Source organism: Staurois parvus, unplaced genomic scaffold (assembly GCF_062004578.1).
Source record: "Staurois parvus isolate SC_StPar_1 unplaced genomic scaffold, SC_StPar_1.0 ptg001455l, whole genome shotgun sequence".
Classification (NCBI taxonomy): Eukaryota; Metazoa; Chordata; class Amphibia; order Anura; family Ranidae; genus Staurois; species Staurois parvus.
Genome location: NW_028319251.1, coordinates 46,100 through 58,869, shown reverse-complemented (window position 1 = coordinate 58,869; position 12,770 = coordinate 46,100). Strand labels below are relative to the sequence as shown.

General features: G+C 48.0%; 1 protein-coding gene across 29 annotated transcripts in view; it reads right to left on the bottom strand.

The window, feature by feature from the left end:
- Window positions 1–12,770, bottom strand: part of LOC149435880 (PC-esterase domain-containing protein 1A-like) — a 120,564-nt gene that overhangs the window by 75,542 nt on the left and 32,252 nt on the right. For all 29 annotated transcript variants that reach the window (XR_016308357.1, XM_089662304.1, XM_089662303.1 and 26 more), the window contains one exon: window positions 4,344–4,439. Coding sequence is in view for 28 of the 29 variants with exons in the window: in XM_089662304.1 (XP_089518430.1) it covers window positions 4,344–4,416 (73 nt within the window). In the remaining variant the exon portion in view is untranslated. The remainder of the gene's footprint in view (window positions 1–4,343; window positions 4,440–12,770) is intronic.

Below are 12,770 nucleotides of genomic sequence, written 5' to 3'. Positions count from 1 at the left end.
CACCACGGAACACTCAATTTTTTGGTCACATCAAGTAAGTACATACCAAACATGTCGGGACATAAAACTGCGCACACGCGAGAAATGGCGAAACATTTTTCATCGGTGATGCTTTACAGGTGATCCGTGTAGAATTGATCATGAATGTGGGCCCTAGAATTACGACTCTCACTCTGACATACAAGGCGATGCCTTGTGTGGAGTGCCATCACGGTTTACATACGTGTGCAGGACCTAGGTGTGCATGTGCATTGGAGTGTATCACACAGAGGAATAGGGGCGATTTGTTTTTAATTAAAGTTTATTGAACGCTTTATTTTTTCTTCATTTAGCTTTATTGCTATCACAAGGGGGCAAACAAGTCCTATGTGATAGATCTGGGCAGGTGACAGGTACTCTTTATGGAGATATTCGGGGTCTATTGAACTCTCAAGATCTTCACAGCCCATCAAAGGCAGATTCGTGGTCTCCCGTGGCTCTAGCAGGCGACTGCAACGAGACACCAAGATCAGAGCTGCATCATCTGTGCCACATAGATTCAATGGGGGGGTTGTTGATGGATAAGGACTGCAAGGGGGGATTGATACAGACTGCAAGGGGGGGGAGGGGGAAGGGATACAGACTGCAAGGGGGGGGAGGGGGAAGGGATACAGACTGCAAGGGGGGGGAGGGGGAAGGGATACAGACTGCAAGGGGGGGGAGGGGGAAGGGATACAGACTGCAAGGGGGGGGAGGGGGAAGGGATACAGACTGCAAGGGGGGGGAGGGGGGGCGGGACACAGACTGCAAGGGGGGGCGGGACACAGACTGCAAGGGGGGGGCGGGACACAGACTGCAAGGGGGGGGCGGGACACAGACTGCAAGGGGGGGCGGGACACAGACTGCAAGGGGGGGCGGGACACAGACTGCAAGGGGGGGCGGGACACAGACTGCAAGGGGGGGCGGGACACAGACTGCAAGGGGGGGCGGGACACAGACTGCAAGGGGGGGCGGGACACAGACTGCAAGGGGGGGCGGGACACAGACTGCAAGGGGGGGCGGGACACAGACTGCAAGGGGGGGCGGGACACAGACTGCAAGGGGGGGCGGGACACAGACTGCAAAAGGGGGCGGGACACAGACTGCAAGGGGGGGCGGGACACAGACTGCAAGGGGGGGCGGGACACAGACTGCAAGGGGGGGCGGGACACAGACTGCAAGGGGGGGCGGGACACAGACTGCAAGGGGGGGCGGGACACAGACTGCAAGGGGGGGCGGGACACAGACTGCAAGGGGGGGCGGGACACAGACTGCAAGGGGGGGCGGGACACAGACTGCAAGGGGGGGCGGGACACAGACTGCAAGGGGGGGCGGGATACAGACTGCAAGGGGGGGCGGGACACAGACTGCAAGGGGGGGCGGGATACAGACTGCAAGGGGGGGCGGGATACAGACTGCAAGGGGGGGGCGGGATACAGACTGCAAGGGGGGGCGGGATACAGACTGCAAGGGGGGGCGGGATACAGACTGCAAGGGGGGGCGGGATACAGACTGCAAGGGGGGGCGGGATACAGACTGCAAGGGGGGGCGGGATACAGACTGCAAGGGGGGGCGGGATACAGACTGCAAGGGGGGCGGGATACAGACTGCAAGGGGGGGCGGGATACAGACTGCAAGGGGGGGCGGGATACAGACTGCAAGGGGGGCGGGATACAGACTGCAAGGGGGGGCGGGATACAGACTGCAAGGGGGGGCGGGATACAGACTGCAAGGGGGGGCGGGATACAGACTGCAAGGGGGGGCGGGATACAGACTGCAAGGGGGGGCGGGATACAGACTGCAAGGGGGGCGGGATACAGACTGCAAGGGGGGGCGGGATACAGACTGCAAGGGGGGGCGGGATACAGACTGCAAGGGGGGCGGGATACAGACTGCAAGGGGGGGCGGGATACAGACTGCAAGGGGGGGCGGGATACAGACTGCAAGGGGGGGCGGGATACAGACTGCAAGGGGGGCGGGATACAGACTGCAAGGGGGGGCGGGATACAGACTGCAAGGGGGGGCAGGATACAGTCATACTATGGATACTAAGGTAACATTATACTGCTTTGGTCATAGTGTAATATGAAAAGAAAATCTTGGAAAAAAAAAAAAAGTAATATTTTCCCCCCGTACTGTCACCAGCGTCCCTGATCACCATCACACCATTATGTAAGAAAAATTTTTTTTTGCAATTTCTTCATTTTCCAAAATATTTACAAAAAAAATTACAACTTCAAAAAAACTCGCCATGCCTCTTGAAATATATGTCAGACTGTCTACTTTGCAAAAAGGGGACATTTGGGGGATATCTGTACTGTTCTGACATTTGGGGGATATCTGTACCGTCCTGACATTTGGGGGATATCTGTACTGTCCTGACATTTGGGGGATATCTGTACTGTCCTGACATTTGGGGGATATCTGTACTGTCCTGACATTTGGGGGATATCTGTACTGTCCTGACATTTGGGGGATATCTGTACTGTCCTGACATTTAGGGGGATATCTGTACCGTCCTGACATTTGGGGGATATCTGTACCGTCCTGACATTTGGGGGATATCTGTACCGTCCTGACATTTGGGGGATATCTGTACCGTCCTGACATTTAGGGGGATATCTGTCCTGTCCTGACATTTGGGGGATATCTGTCCTGTCCTGACATTTGGGGGATATCTGTACCGTCCTGACATTTGGGGGATATCTGTACCGTCCTGACATTTGGGGGATATCTGTACCGTCCTGACATTTAGGGGGATATCTGTCCTGTCCTGACATTTGGGGGATATCTGTCCTGTTCTGACATTTGGGGGATATCTGTACCGTCCTGACATTTGGGGGATATCTGTACCGTCCTGACATTTGGGGGATATCTGTACCGTCCTGACATTTGGGGGATATCTGTACCGTCCTGACATTTGGGGGATATCTGTACTGTTCTGACATTTGGGGGATATCTGGAAATTAGATTGGCTGTCAGTACTTCAGGATTGATCAATATTCAGATCTATACCATAGTTTGTGAACTCTATAACTTTCCTACAAACTAAAAAATACATCCTAATTTGGGTTATTTTCACCAAAGACATGGAGCAGAATACATCTCGGCCTAAATTTATGAAGAACAATTATTTATTTGCAAATTTTTATAACAGAAATACTGCCAAAAGAAAGCTCTAGCTGTGTGAACAAAATGATAAAAATTTAGTTTGGGTACAATGTTGTATGACCGCGCAATTGTCATTCAAAGTGTGAGAGCGCTGTAAGCTGAAAATTGTCCTGGGCAGGAAGGGGGTACAAGTGCCCGGTATTAAAATGATTAAACAAAAAATAAATCACCAAAAAAAAAGGACTGCATCTCCTATGTGTAACTTTAAAAGTTAAAATAATGAATAAAAAAAACCAAACCAACCAAATAAACACACCAAATAACCAAAAAAAACCCCAACAAACAAAAAGTGAAAAACATAAAAAAACTAAAACAAAAAACCCCCCAGCATACCACAAAGGAAAAAAAAGACAACCCAAAACACAAAAAACACTACACTGAAAAAAAAAAAAGAAAAAAAAAAAAAAACACACACCAACCACACTAAACACAAAACTAAAAAATAGAACAATAAAACCCCACAAAGACCATAAAAAACCCACAAACAGACCGAAAATAGGCTGCATTCCCGGTTTGTATCTTTAAAGTTAAATTAAAAAAAAAAAAAAAACCAAAAACAAAAAAAAACACACACAAAAAACAAAGAAAACAGGAAAACAAACCAAAATATACCCCCAAAGAAAAACAACCACCACACAAGATAGCGCACAAAAATAAAAAAAAATTACAAAAAACACCCCAAGTGGAAAAAAAAAAAAAAAAACAGACAGAAACCCTCACGAAAAAAAAAACAAAACCACATTATTTGGTGTATTTTGGTTTATTTTTCCTTTTTTTTTTTTTTTTTTGGTGCGGTTTCGGTTTTTTTTTGGTGAGGGTTTTTGTCTTTTTCTTTTTTTTTTTTCCACTTGGGGTGTTTTTTTGTAATATTTTTTTTTTTTTTGTGCGCTATCTTGTGTGGTGGTTGTTTTTCTTTGGGGGTGTATTTTGGTTTATTTTCCTGTTTTCTTTGTTTTTTGTGTGTGTTTTTTTTTTTCTTAATTTAACTTTTAAAGGTACAAACCGGAGATGCAGCCTCTTTTCGGTTTGTGGGGTTTTTTTATGGTCTTTGTGGGGTTACAACACCCCAAAGAAAAAAAAAAAAAAGCAAAACAAAAAGCTTTTGGACACCCAGCAAGGTCTGACCTCTGTGGGTGAACAGGCATCATACTCACTGGAGTCTCCCAGGACGGCCACATATTTGTTGTGAAGAAGCTGTCTGACGTCTGCAGAGCTGAAGCACCCCATGGCTCTGTGTGGTCATCCGGTCACTGCAGAGAGATGAACAGAAGTAATAGGAACATTTGCACTCAGCCGCCCGTAGAAGGGACTGTTCGGGTACCGAGAATAAAAACATAAACAGCTGCGCTGCGTGTCTAGACCTCAGTACTGCCTACTTCCTGATACTGAAGTCCCCAACTGTCACTTCCTCTATTGATACAGCGAGGGTCATCAAACAGCAGAAACTATGATGTAACTCCAGCTGTTGGTGTAAACTTTATCTGAAAGTAAAAGGAGCCGTCCAGAGTTTGAAAAGCAGAGTGTGTGACCCCGGCCGTGTGCACCCGTCGTACCGCTTCCTTCTGCTCTGCAGGCTAGTCAACCCATATACCAGATCACTCTTCATACTAATATTATATATATATATGAATAAAATATAGAAATATAAAAACATTGGCCTTGTTTACAAGGTGCCGGACATGGGGTCAATGATAAATAATTAGTGACAGGTCCTCTTTATGGAGAGATATGGGGGGGTCAATGAGACATAATTATTGACAGGTCCTCTTTATGGAGAGACATGGGGGGTCAATGAGACAATTAGTGACAGGTCCTCTTTATGCAGAGACATGGGGGGTCAATGAGACATAATTAGTGACAGGTCCTCTTTATGGAGATATGGGGTCAATAAGAAATAATTTGTGACAGGTCCTCTTTATGGAGAGATATGGGGTCAGTGAAACATAATTAGTGACAGGTCCTCTTTATGGAGAGATATGGGGGATCAATGAGACATAATTAGTGACAGGTCCTCTTTATGGAGAGATATGGGGGGACAATGAGACATAATTAGTGACAGGTCTTCTTTATGGAGAGATATGGGGGATCAATGAGACATAATTAGTGACAGGTCCTCTTTATGGAGAGATATGGGGGGACAATGAGACATAATTAGTGACAGGTCCTCTTTATGGAGAGATATGGGGTCAATGAGACATAATTAGTGACAGGTCCTCTTTATGGAGAAATATGGGGGGGTCAATGAGACATAATTAGTGACAGGTCCTCTTTATGGAGAGATATGGGGGGGTCAATGAGACATAATTAGTGACAGGTCATCTTTATGGAGAGATATGGGGACAATGAGATATAATTAGTGACAGGTCCTCTTTATGGAGAGATATGGGGGGGTCAATGAGACATAATTAGTGACAGGTCCTCTTTATGGAGAGATATGGGGGATCAATGAGACATAATTAGTGACAGGTCCTCTTTATGGAGAGATGTGGGGTCAATGAGACATAATTAGTGACGGGTCCTCTTTATGGAGAGATATGGGGGATCAATGAAACATAATTAGTGACAGGTCCTCTTTATGGAGAGATATGGGGTCAATAAGACATAATTAGTGACAGGTCCTCTTTATGGAGAGATATGGGGTCAATGAGACATAATTAGTGACAGGTCCTCTTTATGGAGAGATGTGGGGTCAATGAGACATAATTAGTGACGGGTCCTCTTTATGGAGAGATATGGGGGATCAATGAGACATAATTAGTGACAGGTCCTCTTTATGGAGAGATGTGGGGTCAATGAGACATAATTAGTGACGGGTCCTCTTTATGGAGAGATATAGGGGGTCAATGAGACATAATTAGTGACAGGTCCTCTTTATGGAGAGATATGGGGGGTCAATGATAAATAATTAGTGACAGGTCCTCTTTATGGAGAGATATGGGGGGGTCAATGAGACATAATTAGTGACAGGTCCTCTTTATGGAGAGATATGGGGGGTCAATGAGACATAATTAGTGACGGGTCCTCTTTATGGAGAGATATGGGGGGTCAATAAGACATAATTAGTGACAGGTCCTCTTTATGGAGAGATATGGGGGATCAATGATAAATAATTAGTGACAGGTCCTCTTTATGGAGAGATATGGGGTCAATGAGACATAATTAGTGACAGGTCCTCTTTATGGAGAGATGTGGGGTCAATGAGAAATAATTAGTGACAGGTCCTCTTTATGGAGAAATATGGGGGGGTCAATGAGACCTAATTAGTGACGGGTCCTCTTTATGGAGAGATATGGGGGGGTCAATGAGACATAATTAGTGACAGGTCCTCTTTATGGAGATATGGGGGGGTCAATGAGACATAATTAGTGACGGGTCCTCTTTATGGAGAGATATGGGGGGGGTCAATGAGACATAATTAGTGACGGGTCCTCTTTATGGAGAGATATGGGGTCAATGAGACATAATTAGTGACAGGTCCTCTTTATGGAGAGATATGGGGTCAATGAGATATAATTAGTGACAGGTCCTCTTTATGGAGACATACAGGGTCAATAAGACCCCACATCTCTGCTCTGCAATGTGAAGCATTAGATCCTTTTTTTTGTAACGTGACGTCGCTCCAGTCCTCCAAAGGGCATAGAGATGGGTGGCGGCCATCTTTCCTCCACTCATCTCAATGCCCAGTGCCGGGACCGCTCGGTGGTTTCTCAGGTAGTACCCAGCAGTGGCGGGTGGTGGCAGAAGTGAGGGCATTTTCGGCATCTGTATTATTTTCATATCGGCCAACAGGAGTGTTTTCGGCCACCAAAATTTCGGTGCATCCCCAATATTTATTGTTGCATACACGTATATGGGAAATAGGAAGCCCGTCCTCCATGGATTCCACCTTCCAGAGTTCTTCTCTGCTCATATATCCTTTCTTATCAAACAGCAACAGGCCGGATTAAAGGACCAAGGCAGACACTCCACCTAACATGGTACACGCCTGCTGGCACGGTTACAGTCTAGATATGTGCGTGTCGTCTGCAGGAAACGACTTGAAGAGTCTCTGAGCAGACAAAACTCAGCATACGTAGCCACCTTCTAATACTGAGGACCATAGATATCCCCAGACACACCATAACCTGCCTCACCATCTGATATGGTCCCAACTTGGCACCCAAGCCTAGCCCACCCTCCAGGACGAGTAGGAGCAACAAAACTACATTCAGCAATACTCCGGGATGTAGCACTCACTTGTTTATGGGCATCTGTAGATTGGTGTAACCAGAATTGTATGGCCCACGATGATGGAAATAAAAATTCGGATGGGGGCAGACCAGGAAGTCAAGCTCAGAGTTGGGCTTGTCCAGCCTTGTGTAGGTCTACAATCTTGTCCCTGACATCCTTGGACGGCTCTTTGGTCTTTGCCATGGTGGAGAGTTTGGAATCTGAAGGTTTGATTGCTCCTGTGGACAGGTGTCTTTTATACAGGTAACACAATGAGATTAGCAGCACTCCCTTTAAGAGACTGCTTCTAATCTCAGCTTGTTACCTGTATGAGAGACACCTGGTAGCCAGAAATCCTGCTGAATGATCGGGGATCAACTGAATGATCATCGCCCAATTCGTATTCAGTTTTGAGCGAGGTTATACTTTGACGGAGCAGCCACCCAATAGCAGTTTATCCGATGCCATTTATAAATGGCATTGGGTAAATAATGGACCACCGATCCACCATTAAAAGATGGACCCTTGTAGAAGAGGGGTTAAAGCAAGGACCTAACAAACAGTTTTACTTCTATAGGGTGCTTCAACTATGGCTTACCAAAGACTCAGGTGATGCTCTTGGCCAAGTGAAAATTCCATCGCCATAACAAATTCCCAATTCTGCCGAAACTATAAATCCAATGTGTGACGGGAGTGACTTTGGGTGGGGGCATGTCTACTCAAACTCAGGACATTCCACCCTGCACCCCTAACAGGCACAGGGTGACTTACACATAATAGGGATATGGGGAGCCGAGACAGGGGTCTCCCCACCTCTCCGAAGTGAGCTGTGTTCCATTGGCCCCTCACCCAAAGCCACTCCCGTCACACAATGGCATGCTAATTTTAGGTAGAGTTGTCCTTAAAAGGCTTCCAGGTGGACTTACTTTGGTACATAACTAGGTAGATCAGGGGTTCGGAGTTCACTGGATGAAAGCTTGGTACGGGTCAGTGACTTCCAATGTACCGATCCAGAGATTACCAGACTAGCCATTTTACGTTAGCAATGGATGCTTTTACAGCCCATCTCCAAAAAAATTTACCACCCACCCCCAGCTCCTGCGTCCTCCCCGCCCAACCATTGAGAACTTTTCCTCTCAGTCCACCATCCATGTGCTTGTCCATTGCCTCTTCTAGGAATGGAAAACGGCCATTCAGTGCTGGAGACCAGGAGCTCTTGTGACAATACTCGACTGAAATCCTCTGCGGCCTAAACCCTCCTGCGACTGGGAGGTCAGGCCCTACCCCTCTGCAGTCAAGAATATAGAAGACTCTTGACCCGGTGCGTCTCGCCATCAAAGATTCAAATAAGTATTCAGGGAGTTCTTTTAGAATGAATCCTAGCGATCTGTTGAGATGGGGTGAGAGTGGCCAGTTTGGACCATACATTTTTCCAGACCTAACTAGGTTCTCAGAGCTCCAACATGTAGTGGAAACACAATCACGCTCATCCAGCCTTCACCATGATATATACGTACAATCTGTGCCCTGCACCCGACTCATAACCCATCACCGCCTAATAGCAGGACATCAAGGAGCAAGAAGGTCCTGACATGCCTGTCTCAACATTTTACCCTTGAGGATCCCACCAAAAAAGTCTCGGAATAATACACAGAAAATAAACACAAACAATGAAAGATGTAATGTGCTTACGAAAGGACCAGTGTGGAAGTGCCCTCTCATACTGGTGGTTAGTAGAGAGGTGCCCCCCTACACTAATGGTCAGTGGAGAAGTGCCCTCCTAAAATGGTGGCCAGTGAGGAAATGCCCCATACATTAGTGGTAAAGCAGTGCAACCTTATGTTGGTGGTCAGCGAAGAAGTACAGTCAACAAAGATGTCCACCTACAATAGTGGTCAGTGGAGAAATGCCCACTCACAATTGGTGGCCAGTAGAGAAAAGCCCTCCAACATTGGTGGTCAGTGAGAAAAAGTGCCCCCTTACTTGGTCAGTGGAGCAGTGCCCTCTCAAACTGATGGCCAGTAAAGAAATACCATTCAATACCATACCAGTCAATGGAGAAATGCACTCTGTTGGGTGGCCAGTGTAGAGATGCCCCCTACACTGGTGGCCAGTAGAGAAATGCCCATCATTGGTGGTCAGTAGAGAAATGCCCACCATCATTGGTGGACACTGAAGAAGTGCCCTCTTGTACAATGGTGGTTACAGAAACGTCAACCCACATTAGTGGTATGGGGAGAAGAACAGGACTCTCACATTAGTGGTCACAGCCCTCCTACATTGGTCAGAAGAGCAGTGCCCTCTCAAATTGATGTCCATTAGAGAAATGCCCCTCCTTTACATTAAATGGTCAATTGAGAAAATCCTTCACATTGGTGGCCATTAGAGAAATGCCCCCCCTACACTGGTGGTAAGTGAGAAAGTGCCTTCTTACAAGAGTGGTCAATAGAGAAATGTCCTCTACGTTAGTGGTCAGTGGAGAAATGCCCCCCTCTCCTTTATATTAATGGTCAATTGAGAAAATCACTCAAACATTGGTGGCCAGTAGATAAGTGTCCCCCTACACTGGTGGTCAGTGAGGAAGTGCCTTCTTACAACGGTGGTCAGTAGAGAAATACCCCCTCCCCCATTATATTAGTTGTCAATGGAGAAATGCACTCTCATAATTGGTGGCCAGTAGAGGAATGACCCATTACATTGGTGGTCTATGGAGAAGTGGCGGTGAATGCAGAAATGTCCCCCTACACTAGTGGTTAATGGAGAGATGCCTTCTCACATTGGTGGCAAACAGAAGAATGCCCCTCTGCGTTGGTGGTCAGAGAATAAGTGCCTCTTTAACCACTAGCCTACAGGGCACTTCTACCCCCTTCCTGCCTACAGGCCACTTCTACCCCCTTCCTGCCTACAGGGCGCTTCTACCCCCTTCCTGCCTACAGGGCGCTTCTACCCCCTTCCTGCCTACAGGGCGCTTCTACCCCCTTCCTGCCTACAGGGCGCTTCTACCCCCTTCCTGCCTACAGGGCGCTTCTACCCCCTTCCTGCCTACAGGGCGCTTCTACCCCCTTCCTGCCTACAGGGCGCTTCTACCCCCTTCCTGCCTACAGGGCGCTTCTACCCCCTTCCTGCCTACAGGGCGCTTCTACCCCCTTCCTGCCTACAGGGCGCTTCTACCCCCTTCCTGCCCACCGGGCACTTCTACCCCCTTCCTGCCCACCGGGCACTTCTACCCCCTTCCTGCCCACCGGGCACTTCTACCCCCTTCCTGCCCACCGGGCACTTCTACCCCCTTCCTGCCTACCGGGCACTTCTACCCCCTCCCTGCCTACCGGGCACTTCTACCCCCTCCCTGCCTACCGGGCACTTCTACCCCCTTCCTGCCTACCGGGCACTTCTACCCCCTTCCTGCCTACCGGGCACTTCTACCCCCTTCCTGCCTACCGGGCACTTCTACCCCCTTCCTGCCTACAGGGCACTTCTACCCCCTTCCTGCCTACAGGGCACTTCTACCCCCTTCCTGCCTACAGGACACTTCTACCCCCTTCCTGCCTACAGGGCACGTCTACCCCCTTCCTGCCTACAGGGCACTTCTACCCCCTTCCTGCCTACAGGGCACTTCTACCCCCTTCCTGCCTACAGGGCACTTCTACCCCCTTCCTGCCTACAGGGCACTTCTACCCCCTTCCTGCCTACAGGGCACTTCTACCCCCTTCCTGCCTACAGGGCACTTCTACCCCCTTCCTGCCTACAGGGCACTTCTACCCCCTTCCTGCCTACAGGGCACTTCTACCCCCTTCCTGCCTACAGAGCACTTCTACCCCCTTCCTGCCCAGGCCAATTTCCAGCTTTCAGCTATGTCGCACTTTGAATGACAATTGCGCGGTCATGCAACACTGTACCCATATGAAATGTTTATCCTTTTTTTGTGACAGATAGAGCTTTATTTTGGTGGTATTTAATCACCTCGGGGTTTTTATTTTTTCTTAAACAAACCAAAAACCACTGAAAATTTTGAAAAAAAAAAGTTTCTTAGTTTTTGTTATACAATTTTGTAAATAAGTGATTTTTCTCCTTCACTGATGTGCGCTAATGAGGCTGCAGTGATGGGCACTGATAGGCTGCACTGATGGACACTGATAGGTGGCACTGGTAGGTTGCACTGATGGGCATTGACAGGCATCACTGATGGGCACTGAAAGGCAGCATTGATACATGACACTGATATATGGCACTGATAGGCGACACTGACTGGCATTGATAGGTGGCACTGATTGGCAGCTCTGATAGGTGGCACTGATTGGCATTGATAGGTGACATTGAAAGGCAGCTCAGATGGGCACTGATATGTGGCATTGATGTGCACTGGCACTGATGAGCACTGACTGCTAGCACTGATGGACACTGACAGGTGGCACTTCTGGGGCCACACTGATCATCAGGGCACACTGATCATCAGTGCCCTGATGATCAGTGTACATGTCCCCTCCGCAGAAAGCCGATTACCGGCTCTCCTCTGTCAGCCTGACAGCACGAGAGGAGAGAAATGCATATAGCCGGCATTTCCGTGTTTACATGTGATCAGCTGTGATTGGACACAGATGATCACATGACCGAGCCGACATCTTCGTCTCTTTCCGTGATCCGTTGTGTCCGAGGGACACAGCGCACCAGCGATTGCCGCGCATGCGCGGTGTGAATGGAAGGACATCATATGACATCCTATCAGAAAGAGAGAACCGCCTTGCACCTGTCATTGGACTATATGGCGGGCAGAAGGTGGTTCAACTGAGGATCAGTAGAAAAGCACTACCTTGCATTAGTGGTCCCTTATCATTGCTGGTCAGTGCAGAACTCACCCCTACACTGGATATCAGTGGAACATTCTTCCTCTAAGGGGAACACGTGGGAGATAAACCTGCCACAGCTCAAGGAACCCCACAAGAGTTCAGTGCAAGCTGTGAAGAAGCAGAATTACTAACTTATAGAATGTGCAGAAAGAACCTCAGAAGACTAAGAGGAAACCCCCCCCCCCCCCCATACCAAAAACACTGCAACAATGCCTACAGCTGAGAAATACTAAATTATTATTATTATACAGGATTTATGGCGCCAAAAGTTCTCTCAGCGCTTTACAATATAACGGGAGACAATACAGCAACAATACAGTTCAATACAAGAGGGATAGGAGGGCCCTGATCCTGGGAGCTTACAATCTAGGAAGGAGGGGCTAGTGGTACAAAAGGTAATAACTGTGGGGGATGGACTGGTTGGAAGAGTAAAAGATCCCAGTATTAGCTGAGGGCAGGATAGGCTTCCCTGAAGAGATCGCCTAAAAGTGAGCAGAGTAGGCGATAGTCTGATAAATTGGGGTAGAG